This window comes from Aspergillus melleus, assembly GCF_016097325.1.
Source record: "Aspergillus melleus strain CBS 546.65 chromosome Unknown contig3, whole genome shotgun sequence".
Classification (NCBI taxonomy): domain Eukaryota; kingdom Fungi; phylum Ascomycota; class Eurotiomycetes; order Eurotiales; family Aspergillaceae; genus Aspergillus; species Aspergillus melleus.
Genome location: NW_025763372.1, coordinates 2,594,887 through 2,616,853, shown reverse-complemented (window position 1 = coordinate 2,616,853; position 21,967 = coordinate 2,594,887). Strand labels below are relative to the sequence as shown.

Genomic DNA, 21,967 nt, shown 5'->3' with positions numbered 1-21,967 from the left:
GACAAATCAAACTACCTACCCACCCATCCCAAATAAGAGAAAGCGGATAGATAGGAAACCAATATGTGGGGGAAAAAAAAATAAAACAACCCGAAGAGAACCTATAACCCCTTCCTCACAGCCCAGAAATAATTCCCCCAGTTCTCTGACCCGGAAACGATCTTCCAGCCTATTCCGGGGAAATACATCACCCCGGAACATTTCCATTGCATGGTAGCGGATCTGGAATTGATGTTCTGGGTAGTGGTAGCCGTAGCTGCAGACCCAGACCCAGACCCAGATCCAGACCCGGAAGAAGTAGGGCCAGTAGAAGAAGTAGAAGCCAGCAACCCCTCCCTAGCCCACCCCCTCAGCTCCTCCGGGTTCACAAACTTCGCCCAATCGTGCGTCCCCCGAGGCACGACGCCGATCGGCCACGGCGCTTCCGCAATGACCTGGTTGACGAGGAAGGCGGGCAGGGAGCGCGAGATGGTCGAGCCAATGAGCCAGCCGCCGGGGCGCAGGAGACGGAGACAGTCGGTGAGGAAGCGCAGGGGGGAGGAGGTGGCGTTGGTGTCGATGTGTTCGAGGACTTCGAAGAGGGTGACGATGTCGAATTGGTTCTGGGGTTGCGGTTGCGGTTGCGGTTGCGAGTGAGGGCTAGGAGAGGAGGTTTGGGCCTGCTGATAGGCACGGACAAGATCCTCTAGGGTACAGTTCCGGTATTGGAATTTCCCCGACGAGAGATGCGCCGCGACTTTCGGGTCTGTGCGGGCGTGGTCGCGTGCGATCTGGATGAGTTGAGGCGTCGGGTCGATGGCGGTGATGCTGGCGGCGCGGGTGGGTGTTGCTGTTGATGCTGATGCTTCTGGGGAGGTTGGTTGGGTCTGTGAGGAGGAGGAGGAGGAGGAGGGGATTGTTCGTGCCAACGATTCCGCGAAGATGCCGCCTCCGCAGCCGACGTCCAGATAGCGGAGGTTGTTCGGGGAAGAAGACGAGGGGGACGAATACGAAGGGGCGGGCAGGCCGTCGGCGAGACAGGATGCGATGAAGTCGTGGCGGAGGGGGTTCATGAGGTGCAGCACGCGCGAGGAGCCCATGGGATCCCACCAGCTGCTGGCGAGGGCGGAGAAATGGGTGACTTCATTTGCGGAGACGGAGGTGGAGTGCGTGCGGAGGGAGAGGGTTGAGAGGGAGGGAAGGCGTTTGGTGAGAGTTGGTCGGAGGGCCATGGTTGAGTGGATGTGACTTGCTTCAGTCTGCTCGGTTTTCGTTCAACGTGGTGATGCTTGACTCCGGTTTGCGTTGATGATATCTAAGAAAAAAAATATCAGATAAGATGTCAAAGGGATTCCGAGAGTTGTGACTGGCATTGGCTGCTATAGGTGTTGACAGACTGGGTTATACTCACTGGCCTATATCCTCTCTGCACACTGTCCCGCGCCTTGAGCTCTGGTTGAGAGGATGGTGGGCGACGTAGCTCAATTGCGGTTGAAAATGGTGATGCTTGTGAATTGGATGCGATGCGATGATTTCACGGGTCGGACACGTGACATCCATTCTGAAGCCGACTCCATCTTTTGCATTTACGATGACCGAAGAATATTGGCATTTGATTTACAATCAGTCTTTAAAAATTGGTTTATTTTAGACTCATCTTAATGGATTTGCCTGGATCGCTGGTTCAATGATAGACTTGGAGGGTTGATGCAGCCCAGCCAAGGCTGAGATATCAGGTCATAGGTTACTAGGGAGTATGTCAATTGACATCGCTGCGTTCGATTCGATAGAATGGGAGATAAGAATATAGACATGTTTACTGGTAGTTGGTAGGTCTTGTTCGATGTTTAGTGCTCAGAATCCCAAACGTAACTAGAAGCCCAATCGGTTCGTCCTTGGATTTATATAGATAATGCCAGCCAGTAGCATCAAAACACACACGCATGAACACACCCCCAAACCACAGGCAGAAAGCAGTTTCTTTGCGGCGAGAACAGACCAGAGCTATGATACAATTGATTCTGGCTATATTCCCTTACTGATAAACATCTTCACCAATCACATAAGGTACTCCTGATCTGTCTCAAGACTCGACCGGACCTGGGCCTTCTGTTTCTCGCCACTGCGGAATCTATCAAGAAGAATATCATTGATGAATCACTTGGGATATTCTAGAGCATCCAGAGCGCACAGATGTGGCTTTACCTCTGCATGGAATATGACGTTTCAGACATGTTGTCTCTCCGCCACAAATGCCATCTGGCCCTGCCACACAGAGCAAAACCACCTTAACTGACTTGCCTTGACCATTGCCCACTGAATCCCTTACATCTGACAGAAGTGGCGCGCCTCTGTGATGTATGCATCTGCAAGAATCTGTACAAACCTAGAGTTTCAAGCCACGCGACGAAATGAGCGGTTGGGCAGGTTCAAATCTTGTATTGACACATGCAGTCGGGACGATGACTTCACATCATACAGGTCAGTGTGGAAGACAATAGATTGATTGAATCGAGCCTGATATGATATATCTCATGGCTGTCAGGACATGACCTATCAGTGCTCGTCAGCCCTTGCTTGGGAAATACGGCATGGATGGGCTTGATCCTAAATGAGAGGAAACAGGATGCGGTGACGTCTTGGCGGTGTTCAAGATGACGAGAATGGCTCTTGAATTAATGGATAATGTTATTCGATATGTACTGGAGTAGAAAGGCGTAGAATCTCTGCGATATGTGCCGTGTATGAAGAACTCCTACCGAGCCAAGCGATATACTCGGTGTATGTACGGCACGTATAGATCCACCGACCGAACCGACGAAGCGAAGAAAGATGCATATTATTGCATCCTGACGGGAAATCAGAAATCTACGACGGCAGGTCCCGATCAAATGGTAGCATCGAACACGCGAGCTCACGAACCGCCAAGGCAAAAGCCCTACTCCGTACTCCGTACAGCGACGTTTTCCCGACTGGTAGCAATAATATGCCCGATATTAAGCAGCACCACTTTCATCTCGCCCAATTAATATTAATAAGCCCTGTCCAATCCTACCACATGATCCTACCATATAACCATGGAACGTCTCTAAAAGGGGGTGAAGCACACATCCACGGAAACCCGCCGGAACCAAGCGAACCAGAAGACTCCCCACCCACCCTGGAAGTCTTCTGGAAAGCCAGTGGAACGAACTCCCCTTGACCGAAAGGTTCTGGCCATGTCTGTCGAGTCATCCGGGTTCCCTTCTTCGGCTTCCCCTTGTACTCCGTAGCCTGTACTCCGTATGCACCCAAGGACACTAACTCCGATATCCACTTCCAAGAAGTTCTACGTGTCTTCCAGAATCTTTCCATTCCCCCCTCCTCCCTGCGGGTCTATTCCATTCCAGGTGGAGTCCGCCAGTCGGGATTTGTGCTACTCGAGCCGCGTCTGCATAGTGTCGGGATTCAACCTGCCGGACGAAGATCATTTGTGGGATGGACGATCGCTTGGAATCAAACGGGGGATGACAAGAGGAGAGAGGATGCGAGGGGAGGAAAAAAAGGTATAAAATTAACGAGCAATGCGCTATGCTGTGCGAGGGTGCGAGGAAACCCACAATCCACTCCAGACTTGTCCGCGCGATTCCGTCAATCCAGGCCGGGTCCTGATGGATGTCGATGCCTGCCGTGTAATCCTAACGTGCCATGCCCATGACTAGTTGTTGCGTTTCTTAATCTTCTGGTCCATCGGTCGGCCGGTGGAGGATGAGCAGGATTTGCCTGACTACCAAGGTAAGTAAAGTTGGGGTACTATAGATAGATGAATTGGATGGATCAATTGCGTCCCCTTTTTCTTTTTCCGTCTTGGTTCTTCGCGGTTGGGTTTCCTATTCCCCCTTAACGGTGTGGAATACGAAGTAATGGGGATGGTGTACCCCGTTGGTCAAAGGTCACCCTTTTTCTTCGTTCATTGAAGACTCCCTTTTTCTATCTTTATTTTCGGCATCGAAGTTGGGTTGGGTTGGACAGACCGACCGGAGTGGGTTCCACAGGGTGAAGGATGAGGGAAGATGAAAGATGGATGACGGAGCAACCGTGTGTCGTTATCGACCTCCTTCAAAGGGATTAGCGTGGGCACCTGTTGCAGTTCACCGGCTCAACCTTGTTTCTCTCGATCTTTTGTGAATCTTGGAACATCTCATTTACTTTGCCTTCGACCATGCCGACCCTGCTTCATTTCGTCCGCTCTCGTGACCTCGTCAACTTGACCCAACTCGCTCTGGTTCATCGTTGACAATGACAGCCTCCCTCAGCATCCTGGCGAGATGCTTCTAGAACGTGGATGAAATTAGAGGCTTACTGCACCGATTAGCAATTCTGCACCGGCAATTCACGGTACTGATTTTGATTTTATTTATCTTATTATTATTTCTTACCTATCATTTTCTTTGAAAAGACGTCCTCACCAATCATGGCAGGGAAAAAGCACTAGAATCGAGAAAACCAACTCAATCTCGCACTCACCAGCCACAGAACTGGGGCCCGGCACAGGCACAAAACGCACTCGACGATCCGTTCATATTCTTTGTTCCATCTCGATTCTACCCTGCCTTGGCCTGACCTGCTCTCCCAAACTGATGCCCAATGCCTGCCAAGATTCCCGTCTGAGCTTTTTGATTTGTTCTTTACCTTGATTTGTTTCACTTTATCTTATTTTTCTTTCTTTCTTCTTTTTTCTGTTCTTTTTTTTTTCTTTCCCTTTTTTCTGACTCGTTTCCCAACGGTCCATGAAGTCATAGACCCAACAAAAAAGCGGGCTGGGTTGTTTACCCATCGATCATCCTTACCCTACTCCGTCCGTTCCTCCGCCCTCGACTCCTCAGGTACGGGCAAGGGAAACTGAGCCCCGCGAGAGGGTAGATCGATGCGGATGCCCATGACTCGACAATCGTCACGTACGGAGTAGACGGTAGACTCTACCAGCTCCTGCGGATCCGGGAGTGTCGCGAGAAGAAAAAAGCGATCATTGATCCTCTGTACAGAAGAAAGCGGAGCTGTGACGACTGACGACTGACGAGGTCCCGAGATCCACTTGCTTGCTTGCAAGGGAGCGGGAGAAGCAAATGAAATTGCACGATCTTCGAGATTTCACTAGACTGAATCGTCAATCGTCAATCGTCATAACGGCTTTTTTTTTTCTTATTTATTTTTAGTCGTTTACGGAGAATGGCTTACGAACACTGGCGAACTACTCGGCTCCCTACTGTACTAACTATCTAGTATCTACTGAGTAGATAGTTTGGCTATGTGTATACCTACGGAGTACTACGGAAATAGATTCTAGAAGAACTAACCAACCAACCCATGGAAGTAGTTACCGATGCAAATCATCATAATCTTACTCGTGCCTTGATCGTCAGGATTAATCATACCTATTCATAGCACAAACGACATAGAGAAGGGGTAGTAGACTCAAAAATAGTCCATCTATCCTCAGTTATTATCAGTTATAGGGGGTTATGTGCGAATACCTAGAGATGAAAAAGGTGTCCTCTTAAAACCCTTTAATTTGCACCTATGGACTCAGATCTCGAAATCTAGATCTCCAGAACCAAGCTCCAAGACAGAAAAAAAAAGTAAAAAAAAACACAAGCCACAAACGAAGCCACCTTTTCTACCAACTTATGTATGACATATGCAGTGCTAGTAATCATGTAGGAATCCGTACATCTACTGTAAGAGCCATCATATGCAGTATCCGCATCTCCATTGAAAAAATTAAAAAAAAAAAAGATTAGTCGCGGTCAGGGCGGCACAGCGCGACGTGCCCTGCCCTGACTAGACTAGACTAAGGTAGACTAGAACTAGGACTAGACGGGGCCGATCAGTCAGCTGAGTTCCTTTGTTCTCCTTCTTTCTCTGTCGCGCTTTTTTTTTTTCTCGAACATCATACTCCGTAGCTAGCTAATTAATGTAGTTTTTGATTGCGTTCTTTGTTGCGTCGCGGATATTGTGGTTAGATTGCAATTTGGAGGATGAGAAAGGCACAAGGAGGTGGTTAGTGTAGGTAATACAAGACTACAAGTGTGGTCGGGTTCGCAGGCGTTGCCGGGCTGGAGGTCTGCTGTTTGTTTATTTACTCGATGAGGTAAATGGTGGTCGGGTCAATGGTATACGGGTGTATGCTCGAGACGAAGCCTCGACAAAATAGAATTTGACCGAAAAAGAGAAGAAAAGGGAAAGACCAGATTGCGAACGAGCGAGGAAATCCCCCAACAAGCCCGAACGCTTCCTTAACACTTAGGTGGTGGACAAGGCGAAAGACCAGACCACCACTAACTATCAGGCTATCAGCCTCACCTAACTAACTGCTCCTAAAGAACTTCGTACGATATTTATTATCCACAGACCTCTCTTGGCCCTCTGCCTCTGGCCTCCTCTCTCCGAACGACCAGAACCAGACCAGAAGGAAAAAGAAGTGGGTCGGGGTTGGATGTCTCTCTCCTATTCTGCATCAGGCTACTTGAAACCCTCCCAAACGCGCCAGGCGTGGTCCGTTACGGCCAATGGAGTCGGGGTTATTGGATCTGCCAGTTTCTCCTTTCTGCGGAAGAGGAGACTAGGAGACGATGAGCACCGAGTACGGAGCCCTCGGATCACTCCATACTGCGTCGAGTACGTATCCCGTGCGAGGCGGTTCGCTGGCACTGGCAGGGACTCCGAATGGCGTACGCTCTTCCGTGCCTGCAGATTACCTTGCCTAATTTGCAGCAAGTCCTCAGGGCCCAGGTACCGTGCAGACGTCATAATATCCCTGTCGATTAGGCTGATAGGTTGAGAGTGGTTAGCTCTTACGTTGGTTCCCTTTTTTCTGTGGTTGTTCTCCTTAACCCCCTCCCCTGAAATGGTTGAGGGCGCAGTTAGTGACCGACGTTAGTACGGAGAGACGTGGGGCGCCTTATTTGCTGATACACCACCTACACGGACTTCTGCAGCGAATGATAGTCATCGGTCGCGCCGGTTGATTTCATGGTGATGAAATCGATATGCCTATCGGGTTTGGGTTTCTTGCTTTCGAAGTTCCTTTCTGTATGCACGTTGATCAGACGTTTCCCCGAAAACGCAGACATACCGTGAGAGAGAAAAAGAGAAAGAGGGATAAAATAAATCCCTCTCACCCTTGTGGAGGAGCGCAATAAAAAAAAACCAGATCCTGGCCGCTCTCACCCTTTCGAAAAGAAGCGAAAACGAAAAATAAAAAGAAAGGGTCACACACCGTTCGCAGTAGTCTAGTACGTATCTAATAATCTACAATCCCCACCCCAGATGGTCCAAGTCCAAGTCCGGGTGACGCAGCGGCTGCGGCACATGGAACTGGGACGCTTTAGAAGGCTTCCATGATTCCATCGACCTTCCGAAGTTTTTCTGGAAGCTCTTCGGAAGACCGGACTGGCTTGGCAGGTCGACGTAACTAAGGATGCTAAGGATGTAGGAGTCCGTTAGCGTGTGGCAGTGGGGAGGTTGGAGGGGGGAACAAAGTGGAAAAGGACCCCTCTTGAGGGAAATAATAAAACAGGAAAGAAAAGGAGAAATTAGAAAAGAAGAAAGGAAAAAAGCCATGATTCCCTGGTGGTGCCTAAAGGGAGGGGGAAAAAAGGAAAAAAAAAAGAAAGAAAGTGGGAACAACGTCAAACTAGCTGCCACTAGACACTTTTAGTCTGGCTAAAGGGCGGCTCCACGGCGCATTCTGTCCCGTATTGACTGGTTCGCTGCTTCAAGTCAGCATGTCGTCTAACGTGACATGCAGGGTATTTTGAGTGATGGGACAAGGTGGCATGGACATCAATAATAAGCTGGACGCAATCAAATCGAGCCGGGACGAGGATAGGTGAAAGCAGGGCGATGGAAGCGAATGCCGGACGGACGTCCATGCCTCCGGAGTATAACTCCTCGTTAGTCGACGCAGGATCCATTCTTCGAAACTTTCTAGAAGGAAATTAGCTTCCACCGTTTGTTCTTCGCTAATCGGAGGGCCTTGGTCAAAAGGGGTTTAAGGCCCAATCCTCCGTCGAACGACCGATTCGACCGGGGGCAGGTTGACTGGTTTTAGATTGCCCTTTTCCCTTTTCTTTTTTCGTAAGACAAGGATAATAAAACCATCGTACTTCGTAATGAACCAGCCGCCCTAAGTTTCGAGCCAGGAGGTCGACAATGAGAGCGGGTTATTTCTCCCGTAAAAGGGATTGTCACGGCCTCCTGGACACCTCGACGGTTGCATGTCGCACGATTCCCAGACTGCATGCATGCCCAGGCAGTCTATGCAGCTGGTGTCCTGTCACGTCGCATGTTTCTTCGGGTTCCTCTTTCTTGAGGAGGGGGTACCAAGGGTCAAGGTCGGTGTCAGACAGCGTTGGAGTCAGGTCAGTCGGTGGTCCAGGTCGATAGAACGATCCCCTGGATCAAATGATCTGGGGTAGGGGAGGTAAGCTTCTCAGGGGGGCCGAAGGTCTGACGATGCGTTCATCACGGTCCCTGAAGCTGGAATGCGAGGACTGGATTGGCGCCGGTCGAGTTCAGGCTCTGTTTAGGCTTAGCCAACGTAAGAAAATAATCATAATCAAACTAATGACGATGCCGACGACAGAATGCTAGCAAGAAAAGCCAGAATAATAATCGAATAATTCAGATCGGCAACGCAGAGGAAGGATCCACCGGCGTCTCGCACGGCCAAAGAGACGGGGAAAAGCACGTTGTGGAGCCGAGTGCGCTGACGGTGACCTTCTGGTGCCGCCAGCTTCAGGCTCTGGCGCCACCAAGTGGAAACGTGCGAAAAGCTGTCTAATAATAAAATAATAATAATAATAATAATAATAATTTCTCGCGGTAATTTTATTCCCTCTTTTTCCCAAGCTCATAAAAATAAATAGAATTAATTCATAGCGGAATATAAGAAAATCGCAGGCCGCCTTTTATTTCTTCCCGAACATTCCCTGTTTCGTCCGTCTCGATATCGCGTCGTCGCCTGAATTGTCAGGTCTCTCCCCTTCCTTTCCGGGATTCTTCGATTCATTTTATTCCAGAAAAGAACCCTTTTTCTTTTTCCCTTTTTCCAAACCCCTCTTATTGAATTCCCTTTTCCCCCCTCGGTTCACTTTTTTCTCCCCTCGAGCCGTCTCTTCTCTTCATCATCTATTAAGGTATGTATGTTTCTTTTTCCCTACTGCTTCCCCTCCCTTTTACCCCCCCTTCCGCTAGTTCTGTTTGGCCTCCTCCGCTTCCATATTCCCAACTCCAACCCAACCAAACCACTCGGGCTAACCTGCGTTGGCGCACAGCTTTCCCCTCCACCCTTTTGTCCCTCGAGTGTTCCGAGAGTGAAGCCGTCTTCGTCTTCGCGTGTGATTTCATGCTGCGTGGTTTTCGGTAGGTATTCTGCATCTTCCCCCTCTTAGCTCCCCTCACTGCCTCGTCCCGATGACGCAGTGCGACGCTGCGTCTTTTCTCCTCTTTCTATGGTCTCTCCGGATCCCGTGTGGTCGCTCGGTGGTATTACCTTTCTCGATTCGGCGAGAAAAGGTGTCTGGCATTCGTCATATTTCTCCGGGGCAAGGTGTATCGGCGATCTTATTTCCGCTTCTTCGTCGCATCCGCGCGGGATTCATGGCCTTGGAACAGAAGTCCCAGCGAGGGTTGTGGAAACATTCTACGCTCTTGGGGAGGACCCTGCCGTTTCATTATAGACGTTGCTTGCTTTTTCTTCTCTGCTTCGGCGCAATCCACTGACATTGCGATGTTCGCCCCATAGGTCCATTTGATCGGCTACTCTTTGTGAAATTCTCTACTTTTCGCATTCTTCCCCGTTTCCCTCCGTCCACGCCCGCGCCTCCTATATTTCCTTCGAATATACTGGCTTCCGGTAGCGCCCAGGAATTCAAGTCACCCAACGCTCGCTGTGAGACGGCCACCCATCTGTTTTCGCATACTACTGTATTCCGTGCGAAGAGTGGCAACGAATATACGGAGTCGCATTTGGCTTGGTTTCGCGAGTCGCAAGGAATATTCAAGCTCGCGGTAATCGCGAATCACTTCATTCGATTTTCCGCCGAGGGCTTGAGACAAGTGTCTTGGTCCGCTTACGGTCAGAGTTGGGCTGTGTGAATCGGAAGTCCCCCGGACTCGACCAGTCGTGAAGCGCTAGAAGTAAGATTGAAGAGGAACGCACTTGACGGAACAGTGGACGTAACTCGGCTCCAAACCTCGTGGTTTTATTCTCGAAGTCGCAAGACGGGACTTTCGCGCTTGGGTTCTTCCATTTTCGCCCTTACCTGCGTTGCTGACATTCCTGATTACGGTATTTGTGAGTCTGGCCACCTTCACCCACGTCACAGTCAACACAAGATTTTTCTATTTCATCGCGGACTGAAGCAGGGTGCGTTCGTGTACAAACTCTGTTTCTCCGTTCACGCTGTGCCCGCCAACTCAGTGTTTCCCCTGTTTAATCTCCCTTTCTCCTATTTTATCACCAAACTTGAATTTGCCGCACAACCTGATTCTGACCACCGTTTCTCGCAGGCTTCGCTAGGCTATTTCGTCGAATCACGGTACAAATCAGTCGCGCTCTCTCCCCTCGTGCGCCCTGAAATCGCATCGCCGTCCCCATTCGAGGATCCGAGTTTGCGAACAATCACGCATCCATCCAAGGATTGTTGTAGACGCAATCCTGCGGTTTCGCATTAGAAGGATATTTTAAGGAACCTCTAACCTGTCCTTGACCGCCGTCCCTCAGCTCGCCGCTGGGTCGGGTCATGGACATCACAACGATCCTGAACAGAAAAGGTTCTGCCGCTATGGTCGCCGCAGAAGCTCATCAATTTGATCAGCAGCAGTTCGTGCAGAATCATAATATGGAAACCTCTTCTCCCAAAATGAAGGCAGAGCCCGGCATTGCCGAAACCGGTGACCATCAGGTCCTCTCGTACCCGCCTCACGCCGCCATGAACCAGATGCCGAACATTCATCAAGACATGCGCTACGCCCCGCAGACGCACCCCGGTGCTGGGTTTCTGCAAAATCCTTACGGCGCCGCGCCGTTCGCCACGGGCCCGCAGATCGCGAATGGCGGCCCTCCCCAAGGACGGACCGACCCTCCTCCCAAAACGTTTCACTGCGCGACGTGCAGCAAGGGTTTTGCTCGACGCAGCGACCTGGCAAGGCACGGTAGGAACCCTTTATATCTCTATGTTCAACGAGTTTGATTGGGCTGATGATAACTCCAGAGCGAATCCATTCCGGCGTCCGACCTCACGCATGCGACTGGCCGGGCTGCGGGAAGCAGTTCATCCAGCGCTCTGCTCTGACGGTCCACTCTCGTGTTCATACGGGCGAGAAGCCACACATGTGTGAACGATGTGGGAAGGTATGCGACCTATTCTCGCTCATCCAAATCAATTCTAACAGCCTTGTGATTATTAGCCTTTCAGCGATTCGTCTTCGTTGGCCAGGCACCGCAGAATCCACTCCGGGAAACGACCGTACAAGTGTCCCTATGCGAACTGCCAAAAGACTTTCACTCGTCGCACTACATTGACTCGTCACCAAAACCATCACACGGGTACGATCGAAGAGGCCGCGGCGGAGACCGAAGCCAATCTCCGACAGAATAAGGAGAGGGCGCGAGTCGGCGAGGGGATGTTCTCGGAGCACGGTTCGGTGTCGGTACACTCGACTCCCTCTCCGGCGCATCATCCGATCTCTCCAGCTGGTGACCTCCCTCCTTTGAACATGTCGCGTCCCGATTACTACATGGGCAGCGGACCTATTCCGCCCCATGTTCGTGGAGACTTTTCGCAGGCTAGCCCGCGAGCTTCCCCCACGGCCACCTCTCCGTCTCTGTCCAGCTTCAGCAGTGCTCCCCTGCCTCGACCTTCGATGACCTCCCATCCCTCGGGTTACGCCCCCCCTCAGCCTCTGGAGCCCCCTGCCAACAATGACCACCGGCCGAATAGCGTCAGCGGCAGTCCTCATATGTCAAACCTGGGCTGGGCCTCGCCTTCTCACGGCAGCATCCCGTCTCCGGGCTCCGCGCACGACTTCGCCTATCCCGAGCCCAACGGACCGGCGTATGCCAGCTCCATGCCTCCCCATATGTACTTTCCCAACTCTACTATTCGGCGACCTACCAGTACCGAACCCGAGAACTATGAGATGAAGCCTAAACTTGGCGAACACTCATGGACTACTCCGGTATAACGGGAGTGTGTCAAGGACAACAAATCGGCTCAGTCTCCCTCGAACGGCAGGACCGATCGTGAATGAGATTAATATCCATTGAGCCTCAGCACTATGGAAGATAACGTCGCTTAATCGAAATGCGACTCAAACAAACCACCATCAATCGTTATTTCCTTTGTTCACCTTTCCTTTGTTCATTCCCATCTTACATTTAGCACACCAGCATTGTTTGCCCCCTGATTCCCGTCATACATTGTTTTCATACTGTCATTTTCATCTTAGCATTGCCCTGATATGGGTTACAAGCGTCGGAAGGAGTCCGGGCTAGCTGTTTCTATCCCCCGTGTGTTGTGTTTTTGATTGTTCTCTTTCCACCATTTTCCATTCTGCTTTTTCACTATGCGCTATGACGAGGACGAAAGCATCAATAAATAGAGAGGTGGGAAAGGTTTCTGGCTAGGTTGGAACGGGGTTCGGGATTATTCGGGGTTTTTGCTTTCTCACTGGTTTTCTGGTCTGTCTTTCCCCTTGCATATTTCCTTTTTCTTATCTCCTTGTGTCTATATGTAATATCTTGTCTTGTGTCTTGTGTCTTGTGGATTGAAAGAGAGAGAGTGTGTGAGATTATATTCCCCCATGGTTATTCCTTGCATGTTCTTGTTTCCTTTTTCGAACCCTTTTCCTATGTTTCTTTTGTCCCGTTTTGTTCTTTTCTTTTGTTCTCTTTATACCAATTGTTACTTCCCCCTCAAACCATCCCTCGTTGTAAATGATTCCCTTACCTTTTGTATCTACTGTATGATATAGACTTGTATTCTTATTTCTATTTTATCATATAATATGATTCCATAATACTCGATACATGTGAACGAATGGGCACATTAATACGGAGGGAGTAGTAGCAGGCAGGGACGCGAAGACATTCTCCATTGCATCTTAGTTAAGTAAAAAGTACTAAGAAGTAGATATGAGACGGGGTCTCTCGCCGAGGCACTGGCACTGACTGCACTGCATGCAAGACAGGTGAGAACCAGTATCAAGGTATAACGTATTTACATTGGTCAGGTAGATGTTGAACTAGTAGAAAAGTAAGAGTCCACTCAAGTAGGAATAGACAGGTAGGTTAGGTAGGTAGGTAGGTATTACATATTATCTTTTTGGATTAGTTTATATAGAAATGATGTCATTCGTTCTTGTTCCAGTGATCTTATGAACTTAGCAGCCATAACAACTGGATGGATTCATCAGCTCGTAGTTATAACTGAATAAGGTGGTGGATTCAATTCAATCCAAACCAATCCAATTCATTTCCTCCTCCCCTTCCCCTTATTCTTCTTCTTCCCACTATTCCCCTCCGGCACCGGCTCCGGAACACTAACCGTCCCTTGAACGACATCCTCACTCTGATCTTTCAGACGCTCGGAGCCACTGATAAAAAACGTCAAGTCACGGTTCTGCTCGGTCAGGTCGGCATTGGCGAGTTTGAGACCCTCCACCTCAGACGAGAGATGGTCGATACGCGCCATGAGGCTTTCGTTCATGGCCTTTTCCTCCCGCCACTCTTTCTCCATTTTTCGGGCCATGGACTCGAATTTCTCGGCGCGTTTCTCGGCGCGGAGTTTATCGCGCTCGAGCGATGAGAGGGTCGTGCTGGTGAGGACGTCGTACTGGGTTTGCAGGGTCGTGAGGTGCGCGGTGGCGGATGTGGCGGTTGAGTGCGCGGATTGCGCGGCGGCGGTGGCCTGCGAGGCTTTGTCGACGGCGCGCTCGACGATCTCTTCGAAGTAGGCGCGTTGGCTCTCGAGTTGGCTGGTCAGGAGGTGTGTGTATTCAACGCTCATGTTTTCGAGCTTCTCGCGGGGTACGGCGTCGGTCCAGTCTGGGGGGTCGAGGGCGCTGTGGTCGGCCGCGGGCAGTTCCACGAGCTTGCCGTCCGTTTTGCTCTGGATGATGCGGTGGACGTATGCGTCGCCGACGTAGTCCCAGACGCGCTGCGTCGAGAGGTCCATGGCGAAGGCGTGCGCGGTCTCCTTGTAGTGGTCGAAAGCGTGCGCACCGTCGTAGCGCCCGCAGCCCACGTTGCCGCAGATCAGACACACCCAGAGGTTGAGGTCGGAGTGGCAGACGGAGCAGCATTCGGCTGTTTCGTCATCGTCCAGCGGGATGCCTTGGCTGCTCTTGCGGAAGTCGTCTTGCGTGTAGCGGCAGACGGGGCAGCCGCTGCCTTTCCATTTCTGGAGACATGTGCAGTGGAAGACGTGTTGGCAGATGATCGTGAGGAGGCCCGTCGTCTCATCCATGCGCTCCAGGCAGACGGGGCAGGTCGGTAGTTCAATGAGAGCCGGTGTCGGCGGGGCGAGAGGTCGCGAGGAGAGGGTTGCTGAGGGTATGGTGCTCGATTGGCCTGTTGACGCGGCGGTTGCGGTATGAGGCGATAGAAGAACGCCTTGATGAGTCGAGGAGAGGCCCGTCTGCGTATCCGGATCCACCGCTTGAATCTCGACCGTATCCACAAAAACAACATGACATGTTTCAGGCTAATCCAGCGCGAGTTAGCATCATCGAACCCAGACGGACCAGAATCTATACAAACTCACCTCCATACTATTAAACACCTTCCCATTCCAATCCCGCTGCCAGTCCCTCGCCTTCTTCCCACTCCGAAACTTCATCAGAACCATATACCGATTGGCGCGCGCCGTCCGGATCATTCGAAAATGACTAACGTCATCCATGGTCGCCTCGCCCACAAACCCCAGAAAATCCGACGGCGACATATACGACGGCACGGCCAGGATGCACAGCGTCGTGCAGTCCTCCTCATCCTGCTGATGCAGTGCTAACGAGCGGTCCCCATCCTGCCGCGGGGCACTACTCCCGCCCACCTCATCGTAGGGCTGTCGCGCGGCCGCCGAGCCCTTCAGGTAAGACGGATATTCCTGCTCGGTCAGGTACGGCGTCTCCTGCGAGTCGCGGTACAGGTGCACGATGCCCCAGACGCTGTCGGAGGTCTTCTGATCGAGCGGGACGTATTTGCCGCGCGTGCGGAGCCCGCCGAGAATATCGGTGCCGATGCCCGTCGCGACGGGGTTGTTGTTGTCCCTGGGCTCGCGGCGGCCGGCGCTGCGCTTGGAGCTGCTCAGGGTGCTGGGCTCGGATGGGATCATGTCAATGCACTCGATTGAGACTTTGTCGAGGCGGAGGTCGGTTTCGAGCTCGGATGCGCTGGTGGGCGATCGGGTGTAGGACGGCGGAGGAGGGGTAGTAGTGGGACGGTGTGCGGACAGAAAAGAGGCGGTGTCAAGGGGTAGGGCGTCGCTGCTGGAGGAGGAGCCAGGGGGCGAACATCGATGCTTTCCGCTTGTGAACAGAGGATGATGAGGACTCCGATTTGAGGGAGGTGAATGCCGGCGACGCTTCTGGAAGGGTAGTAGGGCTTCACATGCGGAGTCAAAAGATAGCGACGTTGGCGACGGGTCGGTCACGGTGTGGAAAGAGGCGCCGCGCAGGTCGGACTGAGGGCGGGAAAATAGTTCGATCGCGAGGTGGTAGAAATAGGAGGGCATCCCGACCGATGCTCTTACATGGCTGTAAGAACAGGTGAAGTTGGAGAGAGACGAGCCATTTCCGGATTGCTGGTGATGGCCGTCGGTTTGCTCGGTTTGCCTGCGCCAGTCAGCCTTCGGGTCGGCACGATCATGTGACATGACGGTGGCAACGCTCTGGGCCTTTTGACAGTTGTTACATCTGCATCTGCATCTCCATTCTCCAGAGATGTTGAATTATTCACGACTGGTTCCACGGTCGCACAAGGGTAACCCTCTCCTATTTCGCGGGTGCTAAATGCGGATGCATGCAGGGACAGCTCATCAATGCGGTGGTCGCCCTTGAAATGGGACATGGACAACGGGTCATGTTTGAGAAAATTCTACGCAAAGCTACACAAAAGAGAAAGATGCGATAAAGAACTATGTCAATGCTAGCATTGTATATAGCTCAGATGGCTATTCATTCATTGTTGAAGGTAAAAGTAAAGGATAGAACTATGTATTGCACCATGATCCATGGTGATACAGAAGGTATTGCCCAGCAACCATATCGTAAAAAACCCGTAAGAACCAAACCAAACGCCATGCGGAATCAAGATGCAAGACATTCTAGTTTCCACCACGGAGTCGGAGAACCAGATGCAGCGTGCTCTCCTTCTGGATGTTGTAGTCAGAGAGCGTGCGCCCGTCCTCGAGCTGCTTGCCGGCAAAAATCAGACGCTGCTGGTCCGGAGGGATACCCTCCTTGTCTTGAATCTTGCTCTTGACGTTGTCGATCGTGTCCGAGCTCTCGACCTCCAATGTGATTGTCTTGCCAGTGAGCGTCTTGACAAAGATCTGCATACCACCACGGAGACGAAGGACCAGGTGAAGAGTGGACTCTTTCTGGATGTTGTAATCGGACAGGGTACGGCCATCTTCCAGCTGCTTTCCGGCGAAAATGAGACGCTGCTGGTCGGGGGGAATGCCCTCCTTATCTTGAATCTTGCTCTTCACGTTGTCGATGGTGTCGCTAGATTCCACTTCCAACGTGATGGTCTTGCCGGTGAGGGTCTTGACGAAGATTTGCATACCACCACGCAGACGAAGGACCAGGTGGAGGGTAGATTCCTTCTGGATGTTGTAATCGGACAAGGTGCGGCCATCTTCCAACTGCTTACCAGCGAAGATCAAACGCTGCTGGTCGGGAGGGATACCCTCCTTATCCTGAATCTTCGACTTGACATTATCGATGGTGTCGCTGGATTCAACCTCGAGGGTGATAGTCTTTCCAGTGAGGGTCTTGACGACTAAAGAGAAATGAGTCAGTATGATTATCGAGTGGCGAGTAGATAACGGGAGACGATGAAGTGGCAACTTACAAATCTGCATACCACCACGCAGGCGCAGAACCAGGTGGAGGGTGGATTCCTTTTGAATGTTGTAGTCGGACAAAGTGCGACCATCTTCCAACTGCTTGCCAGCGAAGATCAGACGCTGCTGGTCAGGGGGAATGCCCTCCTTGTCCTGGATCTTGGACTTGACGTTGTCGATGGTGTCGCTAGACTCGACCTCAAGGGTGATGGTCTTGCCGGTAACTATGGGAAAGCAGGAAAGGTTAGAGTCGAAGCCAGGGTGGCAAGAGGGTCGGGTCAGGGACAGGGGATAACTTACGGGTCTTCACGAAGATCTGCATGATGGCAACGAAAGCAGTCGAGGAATGTAGAGTTGTAGAGACGAGAACTGAGTATGAGGCTGAGAAGAAGGTGTGAGAGCTGAAGAGAAAACGAAGCGGGAAAGGTAAAGGGTGGGTGGTAAGGTGGGAGATGGAAGAAAGAAGGAAGAGATAAGGAAGAGGAGAGACGTCAGCCTTAAGTAGGCAGGAACAGGGCAGATGAGGGGAGGCAAAGGAGGCGAAGCGCCTTAGTCAGGAATAGGCCGATAACGTGATGAAAGGAGACCGGCGGTCAAATCGTAGGGAGATACCTGAACTACTGAAGGCAGGCTCCCTTAAAACAGATTCTAGATTCTGGTTCTGGTCCCTCCTGGCACATTCCTTTTCCCTATTCACTTTTTCTTGCCGTTATCCTGTCCAGTCACCGGGCGATCCCTTCTTACTCCGTTGGTATGGAAGTTGGGGAAACTACTAGAAGTGGTGGCCATTCCGCCAATGACTCAGGAGGTCCTCTCCGGTTCGGACGGCATCCATGGTCTTATTGGGGGGAAGAGACAACCTTGACGATAGAATTTTACTTGAACAAATTTGAAGATTTTAATGGAAAATTCACGTTGCCTTACAAAGGTAAAGAGTCTTGTGGCAGTGACTGATCCCCTTCAGAGAGACCGAGAAAGAGAGCTCCGTCCGCATCCGCCACTGACGCCACCAGTCCGGATTCCCCAACGCAAGCATCCATGCCTCAGGTTCCTTGTTTGCCTGAGGACGGACGAACGTGGCTGACACAGTAAAGGTTTCGGTCACTCGTCTTTCTATCCCGTAACTCAGTATCTACTCCGTACACCGTGGACACTTTCCCTCTCTATCTCCCACCCCAGATGCGTCATAGGCAACCTCGGCCCATGACGTGGGAAAGCGGGTTTATCGCCCAAAAGAGGGGGAGAAAGTGGACACGATTCACCGACTACCGGCGACTAGTCGGTCTAGAAGTAACTTCGGCTTAAGGCACTAAGGCGCCCGGGAGGGGTCAGGTGATCGTCGCTTCCGGCCACCGCCGCCCCGCTTTGGGGTACCTGAGTGTCCTCAATAAGACTCCGAAGGAGTTCATGGATAGAGAGAGGATTGGGAGACTGACGGAGATACCAGATCCTTCATTAGTTAGTTACCGAGAGAACACCGATTCCCTTTAGAGAAATCCCATGGCGAGCAGGCAGACCTTGACCGAGCGATCGTCATCTCCGACACGCATCGCATCATCCCCTAAGACTCTACAATCCTCTATCGCAACCGGATCAAGTTCGTATATAACTCATATTCAAAACCTGCAAACTAGCTCAACTGGCGAGACTAAGCGAGGCGATTGGACACGGCATGCTCGCACGCCAGAAAATCACAACGGGAGGAGCTCAGGAGCTCTTGATGATACCTTCCCCGCCCCATCCTCACTCCCTCTCCAACCAACACTCCGATATTGAAACAACCAAGGCAAAAAAAAAAAAAAGGACAAAATAAATAAAGGAAAAAGATTCTGAATCAACACAACCACAACTGCATTTCAACATCACTCACACACTCACGCTAAATCAAGGACACACAAATGCAAAAAATCGCAGCACCATGAAGCGAGAACTAGCCTCCAGCACGCGTCGGCAACTCAGTTGCGCTCGTCATTGCTGCTGCCAAACATTTCGTGACCGTACAGTTATCATGACATTCGTGATCCTCATCATCGCTGTTGTTTAAATACTGTGCGTGAGAAAGGTATACCACTGAGAAGTAAAGAAAGAGCGTGGATCGGAAACAGGAAAGGAGAGGAAAACATGAAAAAAACGACAGATGCTTCGGGCTAAAATTGGCACACGTTTAAGTAAATCAAGTAAACAAAATGAAAAGGAAAACAAACAGAAGCCGAGACGGTAGAAGACAGAAGTTGAGTGGAAACGATCGTAGTCGCTAAGAATGGCTTGATGCGAGTCTCATAATCGTAAATGCCGGCATATCTCATAGTTTCGTATCGTGCAGATGCCGTCATCTTTAAAAAAACAAAGCCGTAACACATTTGCTTGCGGGAAAACATGTGCAAATCCCTCATTCTCCGCTTGAGTCATTCTAGTTCGCGCGAATCACAAGTCGGGAGATGAATTTATTGGATAGACAGTCAAAGTCGTTGCGGTTGAACTTGGAGCCGGAGCGACTCCGAAGGTAGCTCTCTGAAGGATTGTCAGTAAGCGGCAACCTAATGAACCAAGGGATTACATACCGTATTGAGTGACATGCTGGCGGACCTCGGTCATAGCATTGCAGACGTCGGGATTCGAGTGCAACAGGTGGTGGTGCTTTTGCGTCTCCCAGTCGGTGAATGCAGGCAGCTTCTGGGAAATGGCCTGGAAGAGGCCGACAATCACACCAACGGGAGTAGTCTCCATATCGTTGCAGAACTTCTCGACGGCAGCGGCGTCCTAGAGAGAATAATGGTTAGTAATTGACAACCGTGAATGTCGTCGCACGAAGACTTACAGGAGTGCGGTAGTGGCAATCAAACTGCATCTCCTCCCAGACCGCCAGAAGGATCGACGCTAGGATGAAGATAGTAGGCCAGTTCTTGAGCTTGTCGCCGCTATAGACGCTCGAGTAGAGACTCGACAGTTCCTCCAGGACGTCCTTCTGCAGCTCACGCCACATGTTGGCCATGGCACACTTGATCTGGAAGTTGATCATCACCGGCGCCATCGTCTTGCCGTTGAATTTCGACGAGCCCTCCTGGATCTTTCCGAGGAAGGATTCCTCCTCGCCCAACCCTTCCACCATGGTCACGTGAAGCGTCAGGTTGTAAGCGATGATCAGCTTCAGGGCCTTGCGGATGACGGGCAGCTTAGTGCGGAAGTAGTACCGGAACGCAGTCTTCAGCATCTGCGTCAGGAACGGAGTGCCCTCGAAGTAATCATCGACGAATTTCTCGAAGGTGCCGTTGCCGTCAATATGGCGGTCAAGGTAGTCGGACAGCAAAGCGTGAGAAATGCCTTCCATTCCGGCGGACAGCTTGGCGGTCTCCACCTCGTACTGCGTGGGTTCCCGGTGCATCGATTCGACCCAGTCGACGCTGAAGCACTGCTCGTCCCGCACGTAGACCTCGCGGGCGTTGATCGGAAGAACTTGGCCATAGCCGTGGGTGATGAAGAGGGTCCGTTCTTGGTCCGAGAATCCCTTGATGTTTCCGACGGAGAATCCGAGGCTGATATGGCGCTCATAGTCGGCCTTCCAGTCCTTCATGAAGTACCCAATTTCCTTGATGTCAATTCGCGTGCAGGGAACCTGCCATAACCGAGCATGTGAAGGTTGGCAGCCCGCGCAGGGCTCGCCCTTGTCGCACTATATTCATCAAAGTCAGCGATCTCCTTGCATAAACCGCGGGAAGAAACACTAGCCAAGGGGGAATACGCACGGTCTTCTTCAAAAACTTGCAGCGAAGACAAGCTCTCAACTTGCGGATCTCGCTGGCCTGTTTCCGCTGATCCGGCTTCAGAGGACCCTTACGCTTTCCGACCCGCTTCTCGGTCTCCGGCTTTCCGTTCTGCGATTGCTTGCGAACCTTGGTCTCGGCGGTCTTCGCAGCGATGGGGCTCTTCCGCGAGGGTTTCCGGCTCGGCGGAGAAGCCGACGAGGACTGCGATGCGGCAGACCGGGTCGGTGACGTGGGCTTCCTCGTGGGAACGGGGATGGGCCGGACAATGGTCACGGGACTCACCGCCGTGGGCGACTGCGAGCCGTGCGATGTGTGATCGTAGGACACCCGACGGTTGACGGAGTTGTTGAAGGCCGACTCGAAGTTGGTTTCGGAGCTGGGCGAGTTGACGGGGTTGGCGAGATCCACGAAGCTGCCGTACGAGGTCGAGTATGACGACTCCGAGAGGCTGCGATCGTGGAGGGTCTGAGTCGGGTTGATGAAGATGCCCTGTTCCGGGAAGGAGAACTCGTTGGAACGACGCGGCTCGATGGTGCTCCAGCCATTGTCGCTGCTGGAGCTGGTCAAGGACCGAACCTCGAGGTAGGTGTCTGCGGGCGAGCTGCCGCCTATCATGTTCTGCGGTGCCGCGTACGACAGATCCGGCAGGCCGTGATCCGTAGGGAAAGCCATCAGTTCGGTTTGAAGGTCCTGGTAAGGGAACGGGACCATATCCACGGGTGCAGAGAGAGGCAGATAGGGACCGTCCAAAAGACCGGTGCTCAACTGAGCTTGGGTTCCCGAAATCAGATCGACCGGCGACGACTGGATGGGCATGCCATAACTTGCGGCCGTGAACTGCGGAGCGGACGAGGCCTCTTCATGAGGGTACTGGAGGTGGGGTTGCAAGTGCTGAAATTGCCAGTCCACCATCAAGTTAGGATCTTGAGATACCGACTGTTCGAAAGCGTGACCGCTGGTTTGCAAGGGAGAGATATCTCGCCCTCCTTCCGTTCGGTGGGCAGGCTGCTGCTGGTCCACCGCCACGGGCCATGACTGAGGCTGAATATACCCCCTCGAGTCATAGTCCAGGCCGATGAAGCCGTCACTCGATAAATCAACATTTGACAT

The 21,967-nt window shown here is 51.7% G+C and overlaps 5 protein-coding genes across 5 annotated transcripts; 1 reads left to right on the top strand and 4 right to left on the bottom strand.

Moving 5' to 3' along the window:
- Positions 1-101: 101 nt before the first annotated feature.
- COQ3 (3-demethylubiquinone-9 3-methyltransferase) lies at positions 102-1,211 on the bottom strand (the record flags this gene model as incomplete). Its single annotated transcript, XM_046087640.1, has 1 exon — positions 102-1,211. One exon carries the CDS (start codon positions 1,209-1,211, stop codon positions 102-104), a length of 1,110 nt encoding a protein of 369 aa, XP_045943608.1.
- Positions 1,212-10,766: 9,555 nt separating this feature from the next.
- Positions 10,767-12,210, top strand: LDX57_005952 (putative C2H2 finger domain protein; the record flags this gene model as incomplete). The annotated part of the gene is made up of 3 exons (XM_046087639.1): positions 10,767-11,178; positions 11,238-11,377; positions 11,434-12,210. 3 exons carry the CDS (start codon positions 10,767-10,769, stop codon positions 12,208-12,210), a joined length of 1,329 nt encoding a protein of 442 aa, XP_045943607.1.
- Positions 12,211-13,496: 1,286 nt separating this feature from the next.
- Positions 13,497-15,899, bottom strand: LDX57_005951 (putative RING and UBP finger domain protein; the record flags this gene model as incomplete). The annotated part of the gene is made up of 2 exons (XM_046087638.1): positions 13,497-14,729; positions 14,790-15,899. The coding sequence occupies 2 exons, from the start codon at positions 15,897-15,899 to the stop codon at positions 13,497-13,499; spliced, it is 2,343 nt and encodes a 780-aa protein (XP_045943606.1).
- A 240-nt stretch (positions 15,900-16,139) lies between these two features.
- ubi4 (ubiquitin family protein) lies at positions 16,140-17,124 on the bottom strand. The gene has a single exon (XM_046094815.1). The coding sequence runs from the start codon at positions 17,109-17,111 to the stop codon at positions 16,350-16,352; it is 762 nt and encodes a 253-aa protein (XP_045943605.1). The 5' UTR covers positions 17,112-17,124; the 3' UTR covers positions 16,140-16,349.
- Positions 17,125-19,503: 2,379 nt separating this feature from the next.
- Positions 19,504-21,967, bottom strand: LDX57_005950 (Zn(II)2Cys6 transcription factor domain-containing protein; the record flags this gene model as incomplete). Its single annotated transcript, XM_046087637.1, has 4 exons — positions 19,504-19,604; positions 19,655-19,853; positions 19,912-20,763; positions 20,837-21,967. 4 exons carry the CDS (start codon positions 21,965-21,967, stop codon positions 19,504-19,506), a joined length of 2,283 nt encoding a protein of 760 aa, XP_045943604.1.

What these genes read in the sequence shown, in the direction of transcription:
- ubi4 (XM_046094815.1), bottom strand. Translation starts at nt 17,111, where the DNA reads ATGCAGATTTGTAAGTTGCCACTTCATCGTCTCCCGTTATCTACTCGC.